Here is a 27,647-nt window from a genome sequence, read left to right on the forward strand (position 1 = left end):
TCGAATGAAATTTAAAATATTACGTAGACACTTGGGTATAAATAATATATCGGATAGGGAAGGCATCAATGAATGGATCCGGTATTAAGATCTATTTTAACTGCTTTAATCTCAGAGAAGGTAATGCAAATAGAAAAAAAAATATATGTATGTAATAGAGGGAGTAATGTTGGGGTGTTTTCCAGTGACGTATCTATGCAAGTATAAATTCGATTCATTCGTGTGAATTTCATCTTTACATCTTTCTTCTGAAAAATATTAAATTTTGTTACTAGAGGACATGGCTTAGATTTTTGTAAAATATTTTAAGTGAATAAAATTGTACGTGAAATTTAAAAATTTGAACGTTATGTGAATACTTTTATTGTCAAAATTAAAACTTCCGAAAGTAAACAATGTCTTTATTTCCTGACGTTTCGTCAGCATACAATGAGCCTTATTAGTAATCGAATACTGAGACTAATATTAACAATTTAATTGCTAATTGCTAAATATAGAATCTGATAAAATTATGTATATACTAAGTCATATCTTCCAAACGTGCAAATTTCCGTACATGTATGTTCACTCTTTCAATTCCAATATTAAGTCTCATCTTCACTCGGTATCAATGTTACATCCTTCTATGTTACATATAAAACTCACTGACAAAGTCATACGAAGAATTCAGGACACCTGCTTGCATAAAAGCATCCAACGAGAAAATTCCTGAATCGAAAGTCAGATAACCTAGAAATCGGCACAAGCTGCTCAACAAACCACGCTGCTCAGGCTCGCAAGCAAGCGGAAGTGTCGTTTATTCGACGAAGACAGAGAGATCCCATACGAGTGTCAAACGAAAAGAGAGGCCTTCGTGCGGCTGGCTGGCTACCCCTTGAGAATTCTCGCAACCCCCATTGAAGGAGAAAGATACACCCTGAAGAATCCAGCACTGGCGATGCTGCCGGATGGTTGGCGTCAATAATACCAAAGTGACGTAATCCTTTTGAAGGTTCGTTATTGGAGGATGTGTCATCCAATGGGGAGAGGTCGATACGGCAGCTGGGAGGCGCGCGCGGTCTCAAAGTGTGCTCCAGGCACGCGTTGCGGCATCGCGGCTGGTAGTGCACTGTTGGAATCACTACGACGAAGGTAGGTTTTCGGAGAGGCGGCACGAAGAAAAGAAAGAGAAACACGCGAAAGCAAAAAGGGGCGATAGAGAAGGATCGGGTTAGATACAAGTGAGCGCGCAGTGAAAGAAGGAAGGGAAGGGTGGGACACTGTGTGAGGCACACTCTGTCGGTTCTCGCGCTAGCGTCAGTTATTTGGCTTGCCGCTTGCTCGGCGGGTGTACAGTGCGCTTGTATACCTTTCCAACGATTGCTAACGGTGGGCCGTTGACTCGCGAAAAACTTCTTAACGTACCTACACGCTTAACGAACGTACGTTAACGCAATTTTCGTTTAGTTACACGACAACCAGAATAAAACTTTGGAAGTGACATAATCGCGTAATCCTCGTCTGCTCTTGATGCCATTTGGGACTCGCTCGCATTATTTGGATTAAGATAATGCAATAGTAAGTACGATTGTTTCCTTCTCTACCGATTATTGAACGTTCGCCGCCCTAGGGGGTTTCTTTGAAAAAACCCCCTTGCTGCAATGTATTGTGCGTTATAGGGGAATTGTTTTCATCTATACAACAGAGTGTCTGCAATACTCGAAGAAATTTTATAAATCTGACATCTTGACTCAATTCTTCGTGAAACACACAGACAGAAAACATTTATTCTTTTTTTTTTCTCTTATGTCACACACTTTTTCTTTTTATACATTTTCCATTTTATGTTATTCGCCTAACATGAGCATCGAAGTAGCTTTAAAACGTTACGTTTCTGTTAAGTAGCGTTAAATACTATTATTATTATGAATCTAATAATTTGATTCATTTGAATTGAAAGTATCGTGCTTGTACTACAATATTTTTTGTTTTAATTTCGATGACAGTTGTCAACTTTTGACTAGGAAGTTAATCGATGCCAGCAAAGTAGGCGTAGTAGGGGAAATTATAGATTTTAAAATATCGCACGATTTCTCACAAGATCAACTGCGTCGTGAGCATCTGGGGATACCATAACGTTCGGGGCGTCATTTTTGAAAATTGAAACTGGTTTGTCCCTGTAATTGTTCAAGATCAGGTATATCTTCGGTATAGGTCAAGTTCAGGGGTCAATACCTCGTACCCCGTTGAATCTCGAATAAAAGTGAATGCCGTAAATGTAGCAATAGCACCGCGTACCGGCAGATCGATGGAGGTGCCTGGTGCGCTGGTGAACTTGGAAATTTCCCTAGCACACGCGCACTTCCTGCAACCGTGATATTTGCGTATCCGTTATATACACCTTGCCCTATACGAGTGGTGTTGTATATACTTCTATTAAATCTTAAAGTACAACAGGCGAATCTCGAAATCTAATGCATAAGACTATATCCATCGATAGTGGCTGCACACAGTGTTGTGTGCAAAATGTAAAAGATACTAATTCGGTCGTGCAACTTCCTCGTATTTTGACATCATATGGAATAACAGGATTGAAAGATCAAATATACGGTGAAACTGAGATTGTTAGTTTGAAAGTAATGAAGACGTACTATAATTTATAACCTATAATAACCTAAAAGGAGCACTGTTGTTGCGTTAATCCAAAATTTCATTTCCAACTTTTTCAGTTAATCTATTGACTGTGTTAAGAAAGATTTGATCAAAGATCTGATTAATATCTTTTTTTTTCTTTTTCCATCTGGATATTTCAACTTTGTGAACTTTTAAAGAAATTGAGATAGATATCATTTGTTTTTTATATTATAAAAATTTCATTTATGTTTCTAACTAATACAATAGGCTTCTATAAATTATTTATTATCTTACTACATGTTATTTCAGTGTTTGGTTATAATTTAATATGAAGAATCAAAATAGGAAATCATTCACCTAATGTTTGTCAGAACATGATTTCTACTAGAGCAGTCTGTTCGAATTTCTCGCATTTCAACACTTACGTATCATCTTTCACCCTGAAAAGTAGAGACAATAGCGCATGACCTCGTGTAATCATGGTAATATATATATATATATATATATACATATAATTGAATAATACCTACGCACGATTAAATTAATGAAGATACACACTCTCGGATGTTTAAAGGAATCTAATTGCAAGTTTGATGGATAATATGTATCCTGATAATATTAATACGCTAATCAATCATAATATTAATCATAATATTAATGACAGCGCAACTTTGGTCATACGAACGGGATATAAACCAGTTTACCATTCGAACAGTAGATAACATAATTTACTGTTAATTTAATTTATCACTCTTATTTGAAATTTAATATTACCTATCTAAATATTTTTTTGACTTGCTATTAAACAGCAGAAGTAAAGAAATAAATCAATTATCTTTCTATAATCATTGAGAGTTGTCAAATTTTGCTTGAAATTTCCATTGAAATTATTCATTTCTTCGTAACACGATAAGCTCTGATTCAAAATAGCGACTGATCATCGCGAAAATAGGAATGATGATGTAAATGGACGAATCGGTATTAAAAAAAAAAAATCTATTATAATAGAAGTCAATACTTCTATTATAATAAATATAATAAATATTATAAATTATTATAAATAAATACTGTGTCATGAGTTAAATGCAAACGTTTCAATGCAAACAAATTTTCGGTAATCGTGCGTTCTATACTAACGATTATGCATAAGAATAAGATAATCAAAATATAAGAGAGACGAACAGAAGTCAGAATTATTAAGGAACTGGATGAAATCTTAAAGAATCGATCAGCTGTGATTGAGGAGGACTGAAATTAATCGTGGTTAACTCGACTTGAAAGAAATTGAGAAGAAAATCAGCGAAAAGTTAAATTTTAAATTAAAGAAATGAATTAACCACTCGAAGTATCTTATCCAATTGTTGAATTTTATTAAATTCTGAACTTTATTACTTATCACTTCTTTAGATTAAGAAATTGATATAAAAAAAGAGAGGAAGATGACGATAAATCATCATCAACACTGTACGTACCTAATTGCGTTACATTTTTTTGAATTCTACGCATTAAAAGAACGAGGGTGAACAGAGGGTGAAGAGGGAGGAGACGAAATTATTAATAAACCAGGCGGGGCTATTAAAAATCGATCATGCGAGAAGGCAAGTATGCAAAAGGCCCGGCTCGTGATACACACGACGAGCTGTCGATAGAACGCAGATTCCTGCTATAGGTCACTAACAAGATACATGATATGATCGTGTCGGTTATTAGGTAATAGTGGATCCCCTGTCGAGGATGCTTCGACCCTGATGAGTCTAATAAAAGTGACATCATTATCGCTAGCCGCAACGAGCTTTTAACCTACGTAGCTCGCTCTGATTTTCATAATCTGGTTCACATCATCGTGAATGTGCTCTACCATCCTATTAGTCGTTGCCTTTTCAATTAGCGCCGCTACATAACAAACAGAGAAAGTATATATTTTTCTTTCATAACTTTTCGAGGATGACCAAGTAGACTGGCGGTTGTTGCATGCATTTAAAAGAACATACATCGTACACGAAAACAAATGAAATTTCTGAAGTAGAATACTTATTGTCGACATTTAGAGAAAGAAATGTTCATTTCTTTAATAATTGGTTTACAGTGATGTAAAATTGATAAGATCCGATGTACAATGATCTTGAAATAATTGAATTTACATATTATCTCATTGATGTTGATTGTTCTTAATGGGTTGAAGAAAGGATATCAAGCCTCCCACTCTTTAATATGAACGAAGCAAGTGATATGTATCTCAAACGTTTTCACCTTTGATTTTTATAAAGACTACAATATTTTACTTGATGTGTACTTGATTATTGATTATGCTGTACTGATTTTTACTCTTTATCATTGTGGCATGAAAGAGGATTTCAAAAGTTCGCTCTTAATACTATTTTGTTGATTATTAATTCTTTCACCTAGATTTTACGATTTTATGAAATTTAAGAAAAAAAGAACCAATGCATTTATCATGCAATGCATATAATCATTGCTTGGTCCTTAATAGGTTGGGCAGTGAATTAGATCAAACGGATGCGGAAGGGTTAACCGATGTTCGTGGATAGAAAACTCTGGCGTCACTTTATGCGAAAATAGCACTAACGTAGTTAGTTATCGTAGTGAAAAAGGTTAAGCCTTAGAGAAATCGTGGAATAGGAAGAGGGTAAAAGGTGTACGTACCTCCCCCCACCCACTTAGGCTTTTGCCTTCGTAAAGTAGACCGACGAAGGTCATACTATACGAGCCACGAGCCACGTCAGCTGGAAAGATCCTCCATATCTCGATAAACTCGAGGTCCAACGCCTAACACTCTCTGTGCTCTTCTTCTTCGTGGCAAACGCGAAACCTCGTATCAGAAATCTCTCGTTGCAGTTCTCCTCCGCTTCTTTCTTCGAGACGAAAATTCAGAATACTAAAGCGAATACCGCATAGAATACATCAGCAGATCATACAGATTTGCCGGAGTATCGGTATGATATACGTGAGAAAAAAAAAATTCTCTATAGAATCTTCAAGATCAGGCATCTTGTGCTTCAAAAATGTGAGAATCACAAACGATGGAATTTTTCAAAGAACCTCAGCAATTCGAAAGTATCCTTCATGAAATTCTCTGGCCTTCCCTCTGCGATTTTCATTGGAATAACTCGAGTTCCCTGGTCGGTCGAATCTCATAGTTGAACCCGTTTGAATCCATTGAACGTCATCAAGGTATTAGAACATCTCTCGTGGGCGTGTGGAGAGCCTCGTACTCTGGTGGGATTGTTCGGAAGCGTGAAACGACTTGGGGATTCGACTATCTGGAAATGTTGGTGACCGTGAGGTCAACGTGTATAAATATTTACAATACGTTTACAGTGATGTTGCAATTATTCGTATTCACAGAGTCAGTCACCTGGCCTAGCAGTTCAATTTTGCTTCAACAATTCCGTAGATCGTAAAGATCATTATTCGATCTTAGAGATCGACATCTACGAAGGAACTTTCAACAACCTGTACCACGTCGAATCGTGTAGCGGTTTTGTTTTTAAACGGTCCTTACTTACTTCTCTCGACGTTATATTATATACCCCACGATGAATCATCGGTCGGGAATCGCGAGATGATTTTGCGAGCATGAGTGCGAGAAGTCTGAAGATGAGTGCTAACTGTAGAAGGAGTAGCATTTTCAATTTTTCGAGAACGTTTCAAGATATAACTGATCGTTTTAAGATTCGAAACTAATTGAGCAGTTGAAAGGGGGAATTTTTTGTAAGATGCTATTGAAAATAAAATGATCATAAATATTTTCCATAGTAATACCTTTTTTTAAATTTTTCTTTGGTATCCTTTATGATGTTTTGTATTTCTGTTTTATCGTCCGTGATTCCCTCTTTTCCTGGCAGTTTCATGAATTTTAGATATTTTTCTAAATTAGAGACAGAAGACTTTTAATTGCCACCTTATGGTTTCCTTTTTTTTTTTTTTTTTTTTTCCGTATAGCTTCGCGTATACATTTCGTAGGGTGAAGATAGAAGACTTAATTGCTGTGATATGGCTTCTGGATATTCTGATAGTTTTACTCGAAATGGTAACTTATACTGAGGTAACATATACACATCTTCCTTTAAACAAAGGAAGAAGGGAAGAAAATTGTTTTATGCATCGTACCGTGTGACGTCGCAAAACTAGTCCATTAATTTCAATTTGCTGGAAAGGACCTTGCTTTGAAACGAATCGTGTTAGATGCATCACGGGTTCAACTAAACAGTGAAACGTTATAAAGCAAGTTCGTGGAAATCAAGCGTTAGAAACCGGCATCATTGGGATGTACGAGTTCAAGGAGCGCGATTCCAATCTCTTGGCTCGAGACTGAAGTGGAGGATCCGCTGAATTGGATCTGAAGGACTCGAGGATTGCCTCTGAATCGGCTTGAATAAACCATCCTGGAATTAAATACAAAGCTTCGTTCATATTCGATTATTCAGATGGATTTGCATCAGACACGGAATAAAAGCTAATGAACGAGGAACTTATTGAATTGAATCCCATCCACCAATTCAGAACATAATGAAAAGAGTATTTAACAACTCTCTGCTAGAGAGAATACGCTTGATTTTGAACACGTAAACGTGAAACAATACTAACGAAATGAATATTTATAATATAATTTGAACGATCTGTTATTAATAAAATATTCAATATATAAGAGAAATGTTTGAGATTAATTTCTCATTTTTAAATAAGAGATAATTATGGACCACGTAATGACGTAACAATTTTTCGAGAACGTTTTAATAACGATGTAATGTGTAAAACTATAAAGAAAGAAATTATACAGAATAGAAGATATTTCACTCAGACTAATTAATAGAGAAAGTAAATTTATTGAGTGACTTTGATTGACTCTATGGTTCAATAAAAGAATGAATTCAATGTTTAATAAAGGAATTAGAAAAAAGAAGAAGAGAATGCTAAAATAAGTCTCTGGAATTCCTATTCATAGTTACACAATTAGAAAACACGATTCAACAATGAAGTTACAAATAAAATATCGTTATAATATTAAGGAAACGTCGGTTAAAAATATGATTTTACGTATGGCCACTTCCAAACATAGTCCTCCTCCGAGAGTGACATCAACGTCCACGATGACCTAGGGGATCTTGCTAGTCATAAACTAGTGGTTCAATTTTCAATGCACTCACGGGCAATCGAGTGACGGAAATGAGTTTAACAATGACTGCAGAGAGACGATCCGGTTGCATAGATGCCCTTGACAGTGATAAATAGGTACTGCAGCCGTCAGTTGCCTGGTCAGTTAGGATATTCGTACAGAAACCTCGGCGACCAGTTCCCTTTTCGGCTAACTGATTATTATTATTTTCCAATCTGGCCTAGGATTTAAAAAGAGAAACTCTTACGCTGTCACTTTTATTATCCAATATGTTGCGTTGCAGTGGCAACTGTAAAATGCGAAACAAAATCTTTTCGTAAGGCGAACCCAAGTTATATTTGATATAACATATACAAAAACGTGTTGAATAACATACTTTTAACAAATTTTATTTTCTTGAAAATTTATTTCGTCACGTCAACGTGACCTCAAGTTGTTACAGCGTTTTATTACAGCTTGTTCCGCAATGTCGAGAATCCACTTGTCAGCAATGAGAAAAATATTCCTGGACCATGACACAATTGTAGAGTGAAACGAAAACGTATAGACATGACCGAAACATTAAGAACAGAACCGGTTATATCACAGGTTGTATATCTGTATGTGTTTTCTAGTCATTTGCATGTTACGTCATTGATTAATGATTTTCTGCTCGCGGCAGAACTTTGTCTTTTCATATGTGTCTATATTACGAGGGAGGGGCAAAAAATGTTCAAAGATATTGGAAATTGAATGATCAAATAATTTTGACCATCACTTGCGAATTTTAAAGAAAGAAGCCTGACGCATACGTGGCACTCAATGAATCACGTATGTACCTACTCCTGAAGCATATTATCGATTGCCCGCTAGCAGGAAGTTCTCATCGGGGTCAATTTTCTTGAATTCGTTCTTGATGTCTTGAGTGGCTCCATAATTCAAGTGTTCCTCTTCTTTTCATCGAGTTTCTCATAACGTTGCCTTTGAAATTTCTAATATAAATTTTCGTTGATTTCCTTTTTTTCAATATTCGACAGGTTTAACTCTATTAATGTATACATCTGTATTATTATTATCGTATCATATATGATTATTGGTTTCTTACATGCTCACACATATAGGTATGCACGTATGACTCACAATCAAAGCGAAAATTAACCGTGGTGAATCATTTTCAATCAAGTTCAATCTTGAAGTCGTTGAAAATTTAAGCACTGTATTTTCAACACGAACATACTGATACCTTTAATTGAAATTAATTAAAGAAAGCAGAAATAAAGGAGTTTCAAGATACTAAGAAAAACTACCTATTTGGTCTCTTCGAACGAACAGATTAATCTTCCAGGTAATATGTAACTCGAAAGTCCACATGTCCACACTTTTATAACAACTGTACCTCTTATAACAGTTTCTAAATTGAAGTAATAGCTACTCTTAGTAAGTAAAATTCTGATATCTCACTTCGAATCTTCGAGTACAGATTCAAGCCTAAATCTAAATCCAGCTCTTTCAAATTAAAAATTTTGATCGAAGATATCCAACTTAGAAATCTCAGTAATACTTTCAACTTAAATTTCATCCCGAAAATTCCACCAAAGCTTCGACCATCCCTCGTCGCACGAAACTTATCAAACTGGTCGATGGTTAACAAAGTCAAGGACGTTGACTCGACTAACTCGTCATTATCCTCGCTGGTACGGTGTATGCCAGCTGAGGGAAACAAAAGTGACGAACCAGCAAAAGCAGTGCAGCTCTCTCTTTGTTCCATTGTGTTTTTTACTGTCGGCGCGACAGGGGGTGTACCTGAGGTGTCTCCTCATGACGTTTGCTTTGTGCCCGGCGAGAATTTACTTCTTCCTCGTCATTACCGCAGTCTGAAGGACTTGTCGCGGTTTTTTCCTTCCTTTCTTTCTTTCTTTCTTCTTATCTTTCCTTTCTGACTCTCTCTCTCTCTCTCTCTCTCCCTCTCTCTCTTTCTCTTTCTAAGCACGAGCGAAAGAATAAACCAAGAGAAGTTAGGAATACTACGCGTGTGTGCACGTGGTTAAGAAGCAAAACCGTAAAGAAGTGCTCTTCACTCAGGCGTGGATTGCCACGCGGGGGTGTTATCATGGTAACGCTGATAGCATGACCGTGGAAAGTCGATACCTTCCTCATTTGGTATTCCAAGGCAAGGGCATGCCCTATCTACGATGCTGGCGTACCAACTGCGACCCCCTGTTTACTCTTTTCGTTTCCGATAGTGTACAATGTACGCATGATATAATATACAAATTAAGATAAGATGACCTGACACAGAGAACTTTCACGCGTAGAACAACAGATTTTGGTTCGCGGACCATAACGAGTGACCGAACCGTATACAATAATTCGTCGCATACTTTTTCCTTTGAACTCGTCCGTATGATATCACTGGATAGAAACTATTTAAGAAGTAATCAACTTACCATTTGTTTTGCCTGGGTTACATTTAAATATATATATATATATATATACGTAAAAATAAATATATACATAAAACTGAGAAAATGTTGCAGTTTGGGACAAAAAAATTCTCAAAGGTGAGCAATATCGTAATTTTATAATTATTTTTATATTTCAAAGACTTTGTTTTACAGGACTTTTATATACATCATGACTTCGATCAAACGAAACAATTTCAATTGGAAATAAGTTACAGGTCCAAACGTCTGTCTCTTCAAGAACAGGCGCTTTTTTTAAAAAAATAAAATTAACGCCTGAGTGAGTCCCCCCCGTGAGTCATCGTGCATCAACTAGTAAATACATGCGTTTGCTGAATTAATGCATTAACGTTGTAACACGCGTGGTACATTGTACAACCTGCGCTCATGTGGTGCAGGAAGTGCGTTATCAAACAACGCAACAGCGGTGCAATTGCAATAAGTAGCCCGTTAACGCGGCCGACGTCGGAAAATTTCAGCAATTTTTCTATCAGACACGATAGAACGATTTTCTCACGCAAAAGAATTATTTAATCTACACATTAAAGGGGAGGGGGGCGGTTATATAAATTCGAGGGCCGGTCACGCGGTTTCATGAACCCCGGACCAGTTTGTGAACTGTACCGTAGCGTGAAATCGAGGCTAAGTTGTACGGAACTCAGGCTAATCTCACGAGGATCGATCTGATTATCATTTTACTTGAACTTGGGGGGGAAAATTGGAGCGACCCGCGACACGCGAACTTGCCCCCGAGAGATGTTGGCGCGAATTAAGATAAGTGAGGCACAATTTCCTTCATTCATTCATTGTTTTGCATCCGTTTCATAGATATTCTTTGCCAACGTTTATTTTCATTTTCTCTGATAGATTAAACGGATTGCCGAGTTGGAGCAAATATTTACCCTGAATCGCGTTCTCCTTTATTATCGAGACTATTGCTTTATGTCTACCAATACCACGAAATAATAATAATACGCAATATTATTGTTATCGTTAATATTTTTTCTCAAGTTTTCTCGGAGATTTTTTTAAGACTCAAACGCCTAAAAAATTGTTTCGAATGGTCCTCGATAGCTTTTTAACCTCTTGCCACGCACGTCGAGAACTTTTTGTTGCAAAATTGCAATAGGTTTCTCAGTTTTAAATATATTTAAAAGTGTAACCCAGGCGAAACAAATAATAAATTTATTACTTCTCAATAATTTCGATCCAGTGATATCATGCCGACGAGTTCGAAGAGGAAGCGAGGAATTATTGTGTACTGGTTTTGGTCACTCGTTACGGTCCGCAATCAGTTGCCAGCGCAAGTGGTTAAAATCGGGTTTTTGGGTTAAAATCGACTGGGTGCTGCTTCCAAGAAGTAAGCGAATAGGTGTAACAAACACCTTTTTCCAACGAAGGTCGAGTTTTAAAGGCTGGTCAAAGGTGCCGGATACTTGAAACCTTTGGTATATCGTAAAAGGTGCATTGGTCGATTGCACATGAAAGGGACCACTCTCGAGGATACATATGCAGTGATAAATAGATTATCGTTCCCCCTACACCGTCGCGAAAGAAATCGATACGATCAACAGAAGATAGCCAGTCCGAGTATATTTCAGGACGCAGCTTCATTCTGATATTTATACAGCTCGATAAGAATGCAAATATTTTATTTGAGAACGATTGAAACGTTTCTCACGTGTAACGTGACAATTTTTACCTGAAAATTGTACGAGCATTCTCCGAGGTGGATATTTTTAAATTGTGTGATATCTGTTTAAACGAATTTTAAGATGGAGCAATTACAAGTTGTTTTGATACAGGAATTAGATATTTTTTTCATAGCTTCGAATAGAGAATAAATTTCATGCTTGAAATAGAATAAAAACATCACAGAATGCATCTCTCATAATGGTAATTCTGCTCGATTCTATTAATTTCTTCGGATATTCTTTTCTTGATTCTTTTTCAAAATAATGCCATTTTTCTCTCTGTGTGAAGTGCAGTATAGAATGAAAATTAATTATTAAACACGAGAATTATTAAACTGTAGATTTTTGTGCATTTACGATTACGAAGATTCAAGAATACATATAACATGCATAAGTACATTATACTTTTGAAAATATTACTAATAACGAGGAGAAAACTCGAAAATCTGTTCTTGATTGTACTTCAAATACATTCTATCTTATATAGGACGATTTCAGACTATAAAATGGAATTCCAAAGAATGGTAACATTCCCATGTGTCGAGAATTTCTTTTCGTACAGCACGATATGAGAGAGATTCACCAGTGAGAGAATGACGGGACTTTCTCTAAAATTACTAGGCTCCAGGAAGATCGAAGGCATTCCCGTGGCTAATTCAGCGTGAAAGTCAATTATCTAATTTCATCGGTAACGTTTCACCGCAGATGCATCGGCGGTACATCGCGTGATTTTTCTTTTTATTCCTCTCAGATCATCGAGAGAGTTTCTTTAATTGGAGTAATATTTATGGTCGAAGATAGCGTGATTCTACCTCGACATCGATTGATGATGCAATTATATGGGCTCCTTAATAGGGTTCGAATATATTTAAAAAAAAAAAAAAAAAGAAAAAACACTACTGGCAAACACTACTGGTTTAGAAATTCAGAGAATGTTTCGTCAGGGCAGAATGTTGAAAAGGTCAAAGACCTCTTTAGGGAGGTCTACATTTCCAAGAGAAGATCGTATCGACTTGTTTAGATACGTTTAGAAAGTGGCATTTGTTGAACGAAAAAAACTGTAGAACAATGTAGATGGTGCATCACCAATTACATAATATGATATAATATAATATAACTTTGGTATTATAATGCATTATAACGAAATAACTAAAATATGTATGTATGCATGAGGAAAATTTAGGTTATTGCAAAGATTAGAAATTTAATTTGTATTAAATATTGGGTGTTGTGATACTTATAATTGGCAATGTACGTAATGAAGAACAATGTTAATAATTGAGACTCTTTTCTGGAAAAAAAAAAAAAAAAAAACGATGGTTTCTAAAATGACTGTGTACTACATATTCTCAAATGACTTTTTCGCATAATGAGATATTCTTTAAATGTTTAATAAGAATTTCTACTGATAAAAGACACTCGAGCGTATCCAATGATTGATTACATAAAGCACCAGTTATAACAAGTCCAGCAATCGAGAGTTAATTCTTTGAAAATATAATCATGTCGAATAGCAACTAACCTTGCAGGAACGTGACTGGGTACAATTGTCATTCTACTTATCCACCGTTTTTTTTTCTTTCTTTTTTTAAGAAACACAACTGCGTATGATACGTGATCTGACGATTCTTAAAGAATTTTTAAAATCCTCGTTCTTCGTTCAGCTACAATATGTTCAACATCGTATAAATTTAATATAATTATCATTCCAATTACATTAAAGAATCGTTAGATGTATCTTCTTGAACGTTTGTTTATAAAAAAAATATACAATACATTCATTTATATATACACCACGCTAATTGCACTATCAAGTTTCATAAATCTCTACTGGTTTACAATATCGTTAATGTTCGACTGGTAAACAGCCAAGTATTATTCATGTGACATAACGACACGCACGTACCCTGCATCATATCATCACGGGATACCTCGAGTTTCGTGCAAGCTCGCAGAGAGATAATCACGGTGTCTTCTCTCGCCTTCCAGCCTTCCTTCGGTCCTTTTGTATACCTTCTACGGAACGTGGAGCAATCTCAATTAAATAAACTCGCGGCCGGCATACTCTCCTCCGCTCATATAAAACTTCCGTACAGTTAAGGTCAGTAGGTCGGCGTCGTATCAAATGAAATATACGAATCCAGTCTGACCGAATTGCACGAAGGACGAAGCCGGCGTTAATAATGCATGCGGCATACATAAGCTCTCTCCTTCTAACTCTCTCTCTCTCTCTCTCTCTCTCTCTTTCGTTCCCTTTTCACTGTAAATCTTGTCAATCGTCCGCCTTGACGAGGCCGTCGTCATCATCCGTGACCAGGGTGCATAGATTTTTCCTCTTTCTGCTTCGTTTTATTATGTTTGCCTTGCGGCTTCTCCGATCCCTTTGATGTGCCGCGGATTGATATCGAATCCGCGTCGCCGCAACCAATCTATCTCAATGGAAGCTGTAGTTGAAGAACCAATTTTTCTCTTTCTCTCTCTCTCTCTTGTCTCCTTTTTTTGGGGGGAGGAGGGTTTTTGTTTTCGATGGCAATTTCAAGTTTTCACGGTCACTCTCGGGGAAATTAAGCTTTCAAAGGATGAAAAGCTATCGTGTGTTTTCGGTGATCAAAAGGGTAATGGATGGAACGAAGTGCTCTTTTTTTTTTTTTTTGAGGGGGAATTTTTGAGAAATCAGGTCAAGATCGAATGATTTTATCGGTCGATCTCGGTTTTTTCGACAGACATTGGTCATTAATCGATGGAAAGTTATCGAGTTGTATGAAATAATTAATTAAAGGCTCAGCTATTAATCCACAATATAGAAATTAGCTGAGAAATTCCACCGTATATGATTTAAAATAATATAGTGAAATCAAGCGATCTCTTCGTTTCTTCATAATATAACAGAAACTTGTATGTAATTTGCAATTAGAGATAATTGAGCATTCGAGATCACAATCATGTATTTAGGATTAAATTTTTCGAAAGTTGAATAATAAAAATGTACAAAAAGAGTAGATATAAAAAGATGTTAGAATCATTAATAAATTTTCTAAAAAAAAAAAAAAAAAAAAAAAAAAGAAAAAAAATTTCTTCCATAAAGATTCGCAAATTTAGATAGCTAAAAAAAAAAAAAAAAAGAAACAATTTCGCCCGGCCTACGTTCATTTCCTTCGAAACTGCAGTTATTTCGAATGGTCGTGACCGTTCCAAACGATTTCGAAAGGAAACGCGACGATTAAATCGCCAATTTACGCTCCCTCAGCATGAATCGCGCGGAAGCCGGAAAATGATGTAACCGGGATTCCACGACGGCCGTGATCCGCATGGAAAAACGATTCGGCATCGTAAATGGGGAATGTGATAACAAAAAGAGGAAAACTAAAGGAGGAATTCTCGGGACGTAATAACGTACATGCAATCAGGGTACACTACGATTCATAAGTATTTGAACATCTTAAAAAGGTTGGATATCATTATTAATATTATCATTATTAATATTAAAAATATATTAATATTATATACACAATATTATTATATTAAAAATATATATTGATATTATGTACACAATATTATTATATTAAAAATATATTAATGTTACATACACAATATTATTATATTAAAAATATATTAATATTACATACACAATATTATTATATTAAAAATATATTAATATTATATACACAATATTATTATATTAAAAATATATATTAATATTATATACACAATATTATTATATTAAAAATATATTGATATTACATACACAATATTATTATATTATAATATTATTATATTAAAAATATATTAAACACCAAACAAGGAATTATATAACAAATTAAGAATGCGCTTATTATTAAACATTACACGTTCATTCAATAGATACGTTTAACGAATTAATTTATTAGTAATAACTTTAGTTTAGTTTAGTAAAATGAAAGAAGTTCAATAAATAATTATTTTTTATCTGCACGGTGTTCTAATACGGATTAAAGACTCGAAAGGATTAACTTAGGTTTTATTCGAAGGACAGGTCATATATTTACAACAAATTTGAAGGTGTTCGAATACTTATAGACGGTAGTGTACAGATGGAGAACCCATCTCGTCTCATGAATATGAATTTCCCTCGGTCTTGAACGGAAGGGAGAAAAAAGAACCGGTAAGACCGATACGGTTTGAAGCTCTTTAACTCGTGTCCGAGACATTATCGGTGTGGCGCTTCGCGTATCGTTAGAACCGGTTGCGAGGTAATGTCCACCAACTTGTTGACAGGCCACCTACTACGTGCACACTGGGCTCTTTATCCTATTATTTTCGGTCGAACGATGATAAACTCGCTCGACACGGTATCTCGAACCTTCCGAATGTCACGATCAAGTGTCTCGTACTTTTTGACCTGATCTGTTCATCCGTTCGTACCAGTTCGGCTAATTTTTATCGACTGTACAACCCTTTAAGGGTTCACTGAATATTATAGAAAACGAATTTCCCAATTTTTTTCAAACAGCTCAGTTGATCGTGGATGTTTATGCATTTATATAGAATGTTCAAAAATGTACAATATGTACTTGATACGCAGAAATATGTAAAATAATACTCGAAGATAAACAAATATCTATTCTTAAAATTTATATTTGTAGCTATATGTGAATTTGCATAAAAATTCGTGATCCATTTAGGTATAACTGAGAATCGTCTCTGTAAGTATTCTTCAGAAATTTGCTCAACTGTCTCGTAGCCGTATCTTTTATTCCATATTGAAATGCTTTTCATTGTAAGCCAGGTTCATCTAATATTTCTCTGTTTGTTATTCTTTGCACATTCTTTGTACTGAAATACTTTAGATAGGTCAGTAACGATCTCGTTGATATATTTTCTATTTAATCGCACGTACACACGTAGGACGTGCTTCTATTTCGGAATATAAATGGAGATGCAGACGCAGATTCGACAGGAGATACCTCGTTTTCGAGGCTAATTAAATCACGAGCGACTGATCGTTCAATAAAACGGTTCAGTTCGTCGAGCAACTGGAAATAGAATGTCGGAAAATTCTCACAGCTGATTCATAATGTATCGAAACCTAAGAATCGGAGCTAACAATTACTCTGGTCCTAGTTTACACGCCTGTGAAGCCAATTTATGCGCGCACTTGTTGAAACTAATCTCTCCTCGGCACAAAAATATGTATATGATAATTATCCAAAACGTAGTACGTAAGTAGTTTTTCATCTTCAGAAAAGATCGACATTCTTTTAAATAAAACTATCCAAATATGCACGTGTTACCAAGATAAAATCAGAGTTAACGTGTACTCCATAATTATTAATTAAGCTAGTAAGAAATGCCGATTGTCGTCGAATACTTGGTTTAGATTTTCCCGATGCTCTGAACAACGATATTCGTAAATTGTCTTCGGGAATAAACACGTCAACAGTGGAACAAGATTCACGTTTCCGGCTCAGTAATGAAAGTGCTCAGTTGCGAATTAACCGCCTGCTCGAATAATGCCTCGATAGTTTTCAATGTTCCCTTTCGAATGAAGAGATATTTCTGTTTCGCTTTTAGATACAACAGTGGATTTTATTGCCCAGTCGTTTCAACGTGATCGGCCGATCCATCACACTGTGCGTCTAGCGTAGAAACGCACAATGCGTGATATCTCCGCTGGATCGAAGCTCTTTTTTTTTCGATCGTTCGATCGCGTTGCTGCAACAATACCGATACATCCGCGGGAATGGTTCAGCAGAACGGAAACGTTTTGTTAAACGACGCTGTAAACACGAACTATGTGTATGTACTGTGGAGGTTCGAATTTTATTACGAAAGGGTACACACGTTCCCTTTAATTAGGTGGTATAGGTGAGACGATGGTTACGCGACTGGAATCAATTTGAACGAGTTAATGAAATTTCAAAGATCAAAGAGGGACGAATTTAATTATTAAACAGCGGAATTGAAGAATTCTTCTTTGGTCTCAATCAGCGAGCTTTTTCTTCAACATCTTGCGCTACGGTAACGGGTTCGCGGACCATAACGAGTGACCAAACCGTGTACACAATAATTCGTCTTCTTTTTGAATTCATCGGTATATCACCGGATAGAGATTGCTAAGAAGTGATAAATTTGTTATTTTATTTTGCCTGAGTTATACTTAAATATATTTAAAACTGAGAAAACTATTGCACTTTTGCAACAAAAAATTCTCGACGTGCGTCATTCCAGCGCAAGAGGTTAAAGGATTGAAGAATTAGATTAGGTAGATCAAATCAAACTTTACATGAGAAATTACACTTGAATCAACGTTACTCAAATTATCACGTTGAGTCAAAATTTTGTAAAGTTGCATATCAAGTCAGATTTTTCTTCTTTCTAGTGAGTTCTTGAAGCATCTTTACATTCAACGTCTTCAAAAAAATATTGAGCAGTTGATAGAATAAAATGGCAAAATTGGTTTTGAAAGTTGAATTTTTTAAAAATGAAATCGACCCTGTTCAAGACGATTCAGAAACGCTTGGAACAGAAACACACACAGATGCTCTTTTGTTCCCCTAGCTAGAACGCCACGCTTTTGTTCAGCTTTTTGCGCAACAGAACAAAGAGAGTCCACCTCTCTCTGTGAACCCTAATCTCTTTCGATCGGCAAAATGGATTATGGAACGGTCTCCCTACAATTTGGGCTTATCCCAAAAATCGGCGACCTGTCTTTCATCTCTCGTCCCCCTTTTCAAGAATTTTTATTTCCATCGAGTGAGATTCTTCAAATCAGCTGGAAAAATATTTGAAGTTTTCGTTATTGAGTAAGAGCTCCCTCATTTCTGCTTTCGGCTATTGGTACGATTAGGTTATAGATCACTACAGTGATGACTTTATAATAGTTAAAAACTATCGTTTAATTTTATTGTACAACAGTGGATTAATATTAAAATTTCAACTTTCAATCTTTTAATCAAACGATCCTTCAAATTTTATAGTTAATTATGATAAAATATAAAAAATTATTATTATAAAATTTCCATTTGATTGACACGATACAATATGACGTTCTAATCAAGTAAATTTGAAGTTTCGTATGATATTCGATTTATGACGAGTCTAAGATATAAAATGTAACACTCTAAAATCCATTGTTCACAACTATCCAATGAAACGAGCTGACTTAATATCTGAATTTATTTCAAATGGAAATATTTCTAGAAATCAGTTTTCGCTCCAAAGGGAGAATTCACTTGCCAAACATTCGATCTTCAATTCCTTTAAACATCGTGATCACGCTTGTCGCAATAATTTTTATTTTCCCGATGCAATATCAAACAAATAGGGAATAATTTACAAGCAAGATTTGCTGTTACACGGAGGTCGTGTGCTCGCGAATGATTTTGAAAAGGCAGTGAAGCGATAATCGCGAAACGAGGGAGCAAGAATCGAATGCAGCGGAGCACGAGCGTTATAAAATAAGTGTATTATCACGTAAACGGATATGCCACGGAACCGTTATAGTAACTTGTACGTATATCGAAGATATATAACTGGGTACACCTTGAAAGGTAACTGGCGCGTTCGTGTTTCCCTTCAAGCGAATATCTTTACGAGCATGTATCGTTCTTATCCTTTTTCTTGTTTCCTTCTAAAGATATTATATGTTTAATGAACACCGTTAATGATAGTAAAACTGCGGCTTCCGTTATCTGTAAGCGTGTATAAAGTGTATATATAGTGGAATTCTTGAATAAGCCAATAAAGTTTGTTGAGGCAATTAATAAGGTTGTGGTTTTTTTCGCAGGAAAAACTTCGTTTTCTTTTTTTATTTTTACTTAAATGTTCAGTTGATAGCCTCAATGGTTATTTAATTTCCGAAAGGAGAGAATTTATTAATAAAATCTCGTTGATTTATTTATTGAACTTTGCAGCCATTCGAATAATATTCATTCGATTGTTTCTAATTTGAATTATATAATTTAGTATCCATTTTGGAGCAATTGCCCTGATATTTGACCTCTTCTAATTTACCTCTCTGAATATTCGATGGTTACAAAAATATAAATTCTACTGACCTACTTTGGACAATCATGGAAAATCAATAGTCGCAGATTTTAATTTTGGAATTGGTCCAATAATTTCTTCCCCCATGTAGTTCCAGAAATGTATACTAATGTAATTAATCCAACGGTAACCAATAACTGAAACCAAATTATCTTTAGGACAAAGTTCTCAATAGAAATTAAAATATATATATAGACTGAAAAATACATTGTTATATTCCTCCATAATTAAATAGTTTTACATTCTTTATCGGTAGTCTCAATGTCCTAAATATATAAAAAAAATGAAAGTTGCATTTAAATATTATTTTTCCATCTACAATTAAGCATTCTATTGTAAATTATACGCTACCTTCTCAAATTTTATCAATACCTTTGGTATTTCAAAATCTCAAGGATCAAAATCTATTTTTATTTCTCCAGAGTGAAATATTCTATCTCCATAAATCCTTGACTTCCTTTCAAAGTTCTACGAATGTAATTAACTTTCTCACGACATGGCACGTTGTTACCTCTACAAACGAATGATCAGCTCTGAGAAAGAATTTCTCCGTCGAGAAATTTTGCTGAAATTCAATGACAAAGGACAGATTGAAAAAAAAAAAAAATTGACCATGAACACGATATAGTAGCGAGAAATTGGTTTTGGCGCGATCGCCGGAGTCTCTCCCGCGATATTCGCGCGTTCATTTCGTTTCCTTGCCGCTAACTCAAGCGAAAATACACGAGGCGAAGTAGGAGATCCAGTTATACACTGGGCTGTGTTAAAGATACGCTCTGTAAGCAGAAACATAATCGCAAAAGAGGCGAGGTATTACTGTTACAAAAGTTAAGGTCGCTATAAAACACGGCAAGAACAGCGGAGCATTACGTAACATCGCATCTAGAAACCAGAAACGTTGCAGATTTTCGAAAAAGCATCGTCTTCTTATCACTGTTTCTATCGGAGGAAATATCTTTTTAAAAGGTGAGAGAAAGGAATAAACGTAGATAGAATTTTTTTTAATAGATATAACGATAAGAGTAGATTGTTCTTGATTGATGAAATTTTGTTACGTCTTTTTTTTTTAAATTTTGTTTGTAAAAACATCATGAATTGGAAGATATTGATCGTCTTTGTTTTTTTTTTTTTTTTTTTAAATTTTGTCTGTATATAATGTAGCTTTAATTTTATAAAAGTATGAGATACAAAGAATTTTAAATGTTTCAACAGGTCTTGAAAAAATAAAGAAAATACTAGAACATATTATAAAATTTGTTTTCAAATAGTAAAAAACAGTGAAAGAAAGTGAATAAAGAGTCACATCCAAGGATAACTAGAAATTTTATGCAGATATTTTGTATGTTATGTATATAAGAATATATATACGTGCTGAAATAACTCTTAAGAATATTATCATTGCATATAAACCAATTTTTTATCTTATTTATTTATTAATTATTTATAATTGTAAGCTCCGAAATCTTCTATCAATTCCCTCTAAAAATATCTAAATAACCGTTTACTCCACTCCGCAACGTCACTCCGTAGGGATATTCGCAAAAAAAAAAAAAGTTCCATCCATTAGCAACGCACATCCATTAAAAAGTTAATACAAACGCACACGATGTTAATTCTGTCGATATTTTTTCATCCTGCGGTATACAAGCTGCGCCTTATTATCTCAGGTTACCTCTGAATTAGTTTACTGCACTAATAACTAGACTGCGAATTTTCATTCACTTATGTTTTCATATTTATGAGAAACTGGGAAGTATAAAAATACACACACATATGTATATATAATACCTGATGTAAAAGTAACGTATAGAATGTCTAAAGCAGAGTATTGTAATATAATAAAATGAACTTTCCATTTAAGTTCCATTTCATTAGCTGAAATGATCGCGAAAGCTTAAAAATGCATAAAAATCCGCAGTCTGCTAATAACGATCTCATTACGGGAGCTCGTTTTTTCTGTTTTTACCGCACGTATATTTCTGGATTAGGTTCGATATAAAACGATATGAAACTCTCACAAACGAATTTCCAAGCGTTTCTCAAGCGCCACTCTCTTTTTTTTTTTTTCTCCTTCTTTGGCACACACAATGGCAAAACGATAAAATTTTGCAGATGTCTTGGCAAAGGGTCTACCTTGCTGTGGGACTGTTCGGCGTTCTGCTGTTGCTGACGAGCGCGGACAACAGCGTGCACATTCTGTCGAAGTACCAGCAACTGATCACATCGACCACCCTCAACTGGCTTCCCCGTTCTCACTATGATTCCTCGAGGGAAATAGTCATCGGCGGCTTTGAGATCGAAGAATCGGAAGGTACGTGCAACTAGAGGGGAAAACTCAATGAAATGTGGAACAATTTCCCGGACTGGGCAAACTTGGTCGGAAGTTTCGGGACAATGGAACAACGGCGATAGGGACACGAAAGTTCGACGAAACTTGAATTTCATTCACAATCATTTTCTTTGCTCTCTTTAAGTTTTAATCGAGTCTCCGCCGCACGTGGCAGCAGAGCAGCGTAAATTAATTTTTTGACCTTTTTTCTTTTTTTTTTCTTCTCAAAATTCGATTGATAAGATTGGTTTTATCAACTTTGGTAAATAACTTGTTGAAATATTGCATATTGTTTGTTGCAATAAATCATTTGAGACCAAAGTATGGAAAATGATATTGGTAACATTATTCTTTTCTCTATTCTTCAGATTGTGAATGGTTTTCTGTTTGCAATTTAATTTTTCTTCTAAACTGTTGATGAACATAAGATTCGATTTAGAATTACATTCTAGAGGTATTATTGCAATTGAAAACGTAAAAACGTTGCATTTCAGTCTCAATTTGAAATGAATTGATTCTTTACTTCTTTTTTTCAGATTGTTTCTTCTCAATTAATCACACCATGAAATTAAAGTGTCAATTCAATGATTGAATTATATTATCGATTATCCACTGAAATTTGGAACGAATAATTTCAACTTGTATCACGTCTTTCCTCTGATAGACTGATCTCCTCTCAGACAGATGGTGAAACCATCTAACTTAGACCATCCCGCCGGAGATCTAACGAAGCTGCACATCAGAACAACGTATCACTCACACCCGGAAACTAAGCACAGTTACACTCTCGCGTTAATTTCCCGTCGCCGCTAATTACTGCTAAGCATCGTCTCGACATCATCCTCGAAGAGCCCATGAATGAACTTTTCTTACCTACACACCTCAGTCAGACGGTTTATCCCTCAAACAGTACGAATATGCAATTGTCTCTTCGCATTTTCATCCCTTCGTTCATCCTGGTGTGTGAAATGAAACTACCCCTGTCTGTCTGCTAGTGATAAAACTACAGTGGCTGACGAAAAAGCTTACACATTTTATGTAATGTAATAAAACACGATTGTGAAATTGAATCGATTAGTACAAATATTGCGATTGATAAAAAATTTGAAGTTCAACAATCTGAAAATGTATATGGAAATTAAAAACAGATACATACATATTCAGTTACAAAGCTTGGTGACTATTAGGAATATTAGTCACACACAAAGCTCAGTGATATTTCTAACTATTTCACTGACTGTGTTTCTGACTATTTGACTATTTGTTTTATTATATATTATCAAAGGAAGCGTACTATTCGTAAAAATGTTACATCTTTATCAATTTTCGTGAGATAAAGGAAAATTTTCAGTCTAAGAAGAAAATAATAAATTTAATAAAAAAAAAAACAAAATTTTTCACAATTCTTTCACAACAAATTGATAAGAGGCGCGTTAGGTGCTGATTCACTTCAGTGACTTGCCGTTTTAATTAATTAAAAAAATCGAAATTGAAAAAAATCGTTCTCCGGTTGATTTTCGTTAGCTGCTGCACGTAGACAAACGTCCGTTCACTTTTTCTTTTTCTCTGCAGACGACTCGTTCAACAATCAAGCGGAGAAATCGGAGAGAAAGAGGCCCCTGTACGTGTGCAGGGTACTGCACTCGACCGTCTGGGTGGCTGGCACCCAGAGGGGTGACGAGCAACGATGCACCGTGACAATTCACGATAACGTGCAGTCGTACGACAAATACGAGCTGCTAGAGAACATAGACAATGCGGCCCGCGTCAACTGGGAGTACTGGGACAAATACAAGAACACGCCGTTCGGCGCCGTGGCCACGGAGAAAGAGAAGATGTTCGTCGCGCGTCACGCCGCAGAAACTGACAAAAATACGTCGTCGCCGAGGTACACCCATTACATCGGCACCTTGACTGCCTTAGACATTCTGGGGAGTATCAGCTACGTCAGAGACGTAAGTAATTGCTCCGCGATTTACATTGAAAGAGGAGGAAAAAGGGGGAGAGGGAGCGTATGGGGCGTGTTAACTCTCTCCTTTGGATTTAGCCAAAGCGACGCTTTGCTAAAGAGCATAGCGTTCCCTGTCAGCTGGATTACAAGGTAGTTGGGTAATGCAGGGTGGAAAATTAAACCGAGGGGAAGAAGGATGAAGCGAAAGGGGTGCTCCTTCAGCTGTGTGAGGTTGTGGTTTAGAGGCGTTCGGGGGTGGATTTTTTTTCTCTCTGTTGGAATGATGGCTGATGGGGATATAGGGGTGTGAATGAACCGTTTCGCGTGGAAATAATTTTTGATCAAACGTTGAAACACACCTTAAGCGATATATGATTCCTTAATTTTACAGTGGTGCACTGCTGCGGCTGGATTTTCCCAATTGAGCTGTAATATTATTATTTTTAAGTTCGTATGATTTAAGTAAGTTGCAATCAAAAACTGGGACGGAATGAGTATAAAAAGTTAATTATAGGAAGTTATAATTCTCAGTGCGAACGTGTTCAAAAACACACGTTTACTAAGAGGAGAACGTTGATTGTAGAAAAAGTTTAATTAATGAAGTCTAACTGAAAACTAATAAACTTTGAGATACGGCTTCTAATTTAAATTTCTCTGGAATGAATTTTCACCCTTGGTAGGCCAATTAAGAGAGTTGATGGCCAACTACGGAAGGAATTCCGAGCATTTTTCTCAGTTTAATAACGAACCAAATAATAAATGTCCGTATAATCTAACATAAATATTAATAAAATTTTAATTGGAGTGCTGTTCTGATGTTCGCGTGAATGCACAATAAATGGAATGATGTCGTTTATTGATTAATACATTCGTCGGGTAAAACTTTATTTTGTTAATCCGGGTGTTAGTCTTGTTGTTAGCATGGAATGAGTTTTCTCTTCCAAACTATCATACAGAAGAAAGATAGTGCACGAGAAAATATAAAAACAATCTAAATGAAACGAAATGACGAAAGTAATTTCAACGTTAAAACGAATAAAATATTATCCTACATAAAAACTAACAATCTATGATAGTAAGCATTGCGACTTTTTTCTATTAGGATGGCACCGAAGGAACCGCAAAGAAAGGCGACGTTCTAGTCGAGACGGAACCGATTTACTACGATTTGACAAGGGTTAAATTGAATTGGCCTAAAAAGCGTGTGATTAAACGTACGCCCAATACCCTTGGCAAAACGACGTTTGCCAATAAGGGGCCGGAAGCTGCGAATATGGCGCAAGCTTTTACTTACGAGTACAAGTATTCGATGTACTGGGGTCAAGGCCACGCCATTCTCAAAGGCCTAAACACATCAATTACGTTGACGAACGGCACCGCTTTACCAAAAATAATGTGGGGCACAAAGGAAACTAACAATCGTACCGACGTATACTCGTGAGTATGCTTTCTATACCGTTCGAAATTAATCAATTAAATTGATATATCAAATATATGATCTTTTGTGTATACGATCTTTATGATTAATATTTTCAAGATATTGCAGGCCGTTTGTTACAAGGAAAAACTTCCTAATCAGATGTCGAGAAATATACATTATTAATATAATTTGTTGATACGTAGTTAAAATTCTTGAAAGCTATTAGGGTAGATAATCAGATTATCTTTTTTTCTAAATTACATTATAAATATGAACTTTTTTAAATAATAAATAAGATATTAAATACTACATCATATGATATATAAATTCAACACATGGTATACATATTAAGCAAAAGTTCTCGTTGCAATCATTTTCAAATTTCTAATATACTGACATATATTTATTATATATACAGGGTAGAGGTGTTCCTTGAACCTGGTACAGGAATAAACGTGAGCCTGACAGCGAATTATACCAACATGGAGGTACCATATAGTGGAACATTAATTTCCTATTACGAGGATAGAGAGACGAAGTCTCGCGTGATAAGCGGTATTCGTACCGAGGAGACCATGTTCGATATAAAACCTGAATTCGGACCTATTTACTTCCTCGGCAATTACAGTTTAGTTCCTACCACTACCGAGCCACCTACCACGGAACCGAGCACTACCACAACCCCGCAGAACGTGAGCAAGGATACTCATCATCGTCATGCTCACGATATGGAAGAGAGCGAGGACCACGACGAGAATATGATTATACCGCCGAAGAAATCGGATATGTCTAACATGCAAAGCGACGACGGTGGGCCGTTGTCATTGAAAAACAAGGTGGAGACGACGCACTCCGGAGCATCGTCTCTCCTTAGATTAAACGTAGAGCTGCTTTTAATTTCGTTACCAATTATTGTCCATAGAATCACGTGAAAAGATCAATGCCTCTAAGAGTATCCTATAAGTTCTAAGTTGCAATAGTAATATATTCGTAGAGAAAAAAAAAGCCAGTGTCCAGAGATTATCAAAAAATGCAGAAAAAAAAGTAAAAAAGACAAAAAAAGAAATAGAAAAAAAAAAGATTAAAAAGAAAAAAAAAACATAGATGAACCGAATATACAAATACACACAAGATGTTGCTGTAATTTCGTACATATAGCCGAGTATGGAACGAAATAAAAAAAAAAAAGCTACCTTGATTATAAATCGCTGATCAAGTCAGACCGCGATGTCGACGCTGACATAATGCTTGCCTTTCGAAGATGAATAAAAAAAATACTTCATATTTAATATATATATATATATATATATACATAAAAATATATATATATACACACGTTTAGGATAGCACATGATGAAAGGGATACCTTAAGCGATGAGCTAGTCTCCCGACGAATGTTAAGTACAAGCGATCGCAGCCAACATATAGACATGTTAACGACAAACCACGAACCGTTAACATTCACCTCTATACTGTTGAATTAACTGATAAATGTGTAAACTAATGACATTCCGTCTTTAAACTAATCTTCGCTGTGAATCGATTTTCCAGCTAAACTATTTTATGCCTTTGCAAAGTGTACGTTCTAGGATCTTCTTCTAGAAAAGACTTTGGAAAAAGCTTTTGATGGAAAAGAGAAAGAGATAAAAGAAAAAAAAAAAAGAAAAGAATGATCTTTGAGAATCGTGTTCAAAGAGAGTTTAGAATTACCACAGGTATTATTCTCGGGCAAATATATATATATATATATATATATATAGTATATATACTATATATATATAGTATATATACAGATATATGTATAGTATCTGAAAGAAATGAAAAGTAACGGCGAATGAGAAATTGAAGAGGAAAATGATGAAGAAAAAAATGATTATGAAGAGACAAAGATTCGCGAGTTAATGCAGTTACGATATATATTTTTGAGATTGCAGTATAATTTTAGAAAATTGTAAGATTTATAAAGGTGTAGCGAATAAGAATACGTAGAGTACAGATGGATGGGTACGTGTATTTTTTCAACGCTATTTTAGTATT

At 35.6% G+C, this 27,647-nt stretch overlaps 2 protein-coding genes across 3 annotated transcripts in view; one reads left to right on the forward strand and one right to left on the reverse strand.

The window, feature by feature from the left end:
- The window catches only part of LOC122529903 (mitoguardin), a 34,309-nt gene that overhangs the window by 4,145 nt on the left and 2,517 nt on the right, over positions 1-27,647 (reverse strand). The window lies entirely within an intron of this gene.
- Positions 1,114-27,259, forward strand: LOC122529904 (protein unzipped). Of its 2 annotated transcripts, none has more exons than XM_043656422.1 (5): positions 1,114-1,131; positions 22,023-22,221; positions 23,812-24,194; positions 25,293-25,627; positions 26,029-27,259. In XM_043656422.1, exons 2-5 carry the CDS (start codon positions 22,023-22,025, stop codon positions 26,540-26,542), a joined length of 1,431 nt encoding a protein of 476 aa, XP_043512357.1. In that variant the 5' UTR covers positions 1,114-1,131; the 3' UTR covers positions 26,543-27,259. The 2 variants fall into 2 exon arrangements, with proteins under 2 accessions (XP_043512357.1, XP_043512356.1); XM_043656421.1 differs by lacking the exon at positions 1,114-1,131 and adding an exon at positions 1,138-1,557.

Source organism: Frieseomelitta varia, unplaced genomic scaffold (assembly GCF_011392965.1).
Source record: "Frieseomelitta varia isolate USP_RPSP 00005682 unplaced genomic scaffold, Fvar_1.2 scaffold_315, whole genome shotgun sequence".
NCBI classification, from domain to species: Eukaryota; Metazoa; Arthropoda; class Insecta; order Hymenoptera; family Apidae; genus Frieseomelitta; species Frieseomelitta varia.

What these genes read in the sequence shown, in the direction of transcription:
- LOC122529904 (XM_043656422.1), top strand. Translation starts at nt 22,023, where the DNA reads ATGTCTTGGCAAAGGGTCTACCTTGCTGTGGGACTGTTCGGCGTTCTG. An exon ending in TGAGATCGAAGAATCGGAAG is followed by an intron (nt 22,222 to 23,811) that starts GTACGTGCAACT and finishes TTTTCTCTGCAG; the next exon opens with ACGACTCGTTCAACAATCAA. An exon ending in GTATCAGCTACGTCAGAGAC is followed by an intron (nt 24,195 to 25,292) that starts GTAAGTAATTGC and finishes TTTTTCTATTAG; the next exon opens with GATGGCACCGAAGGAACCGC.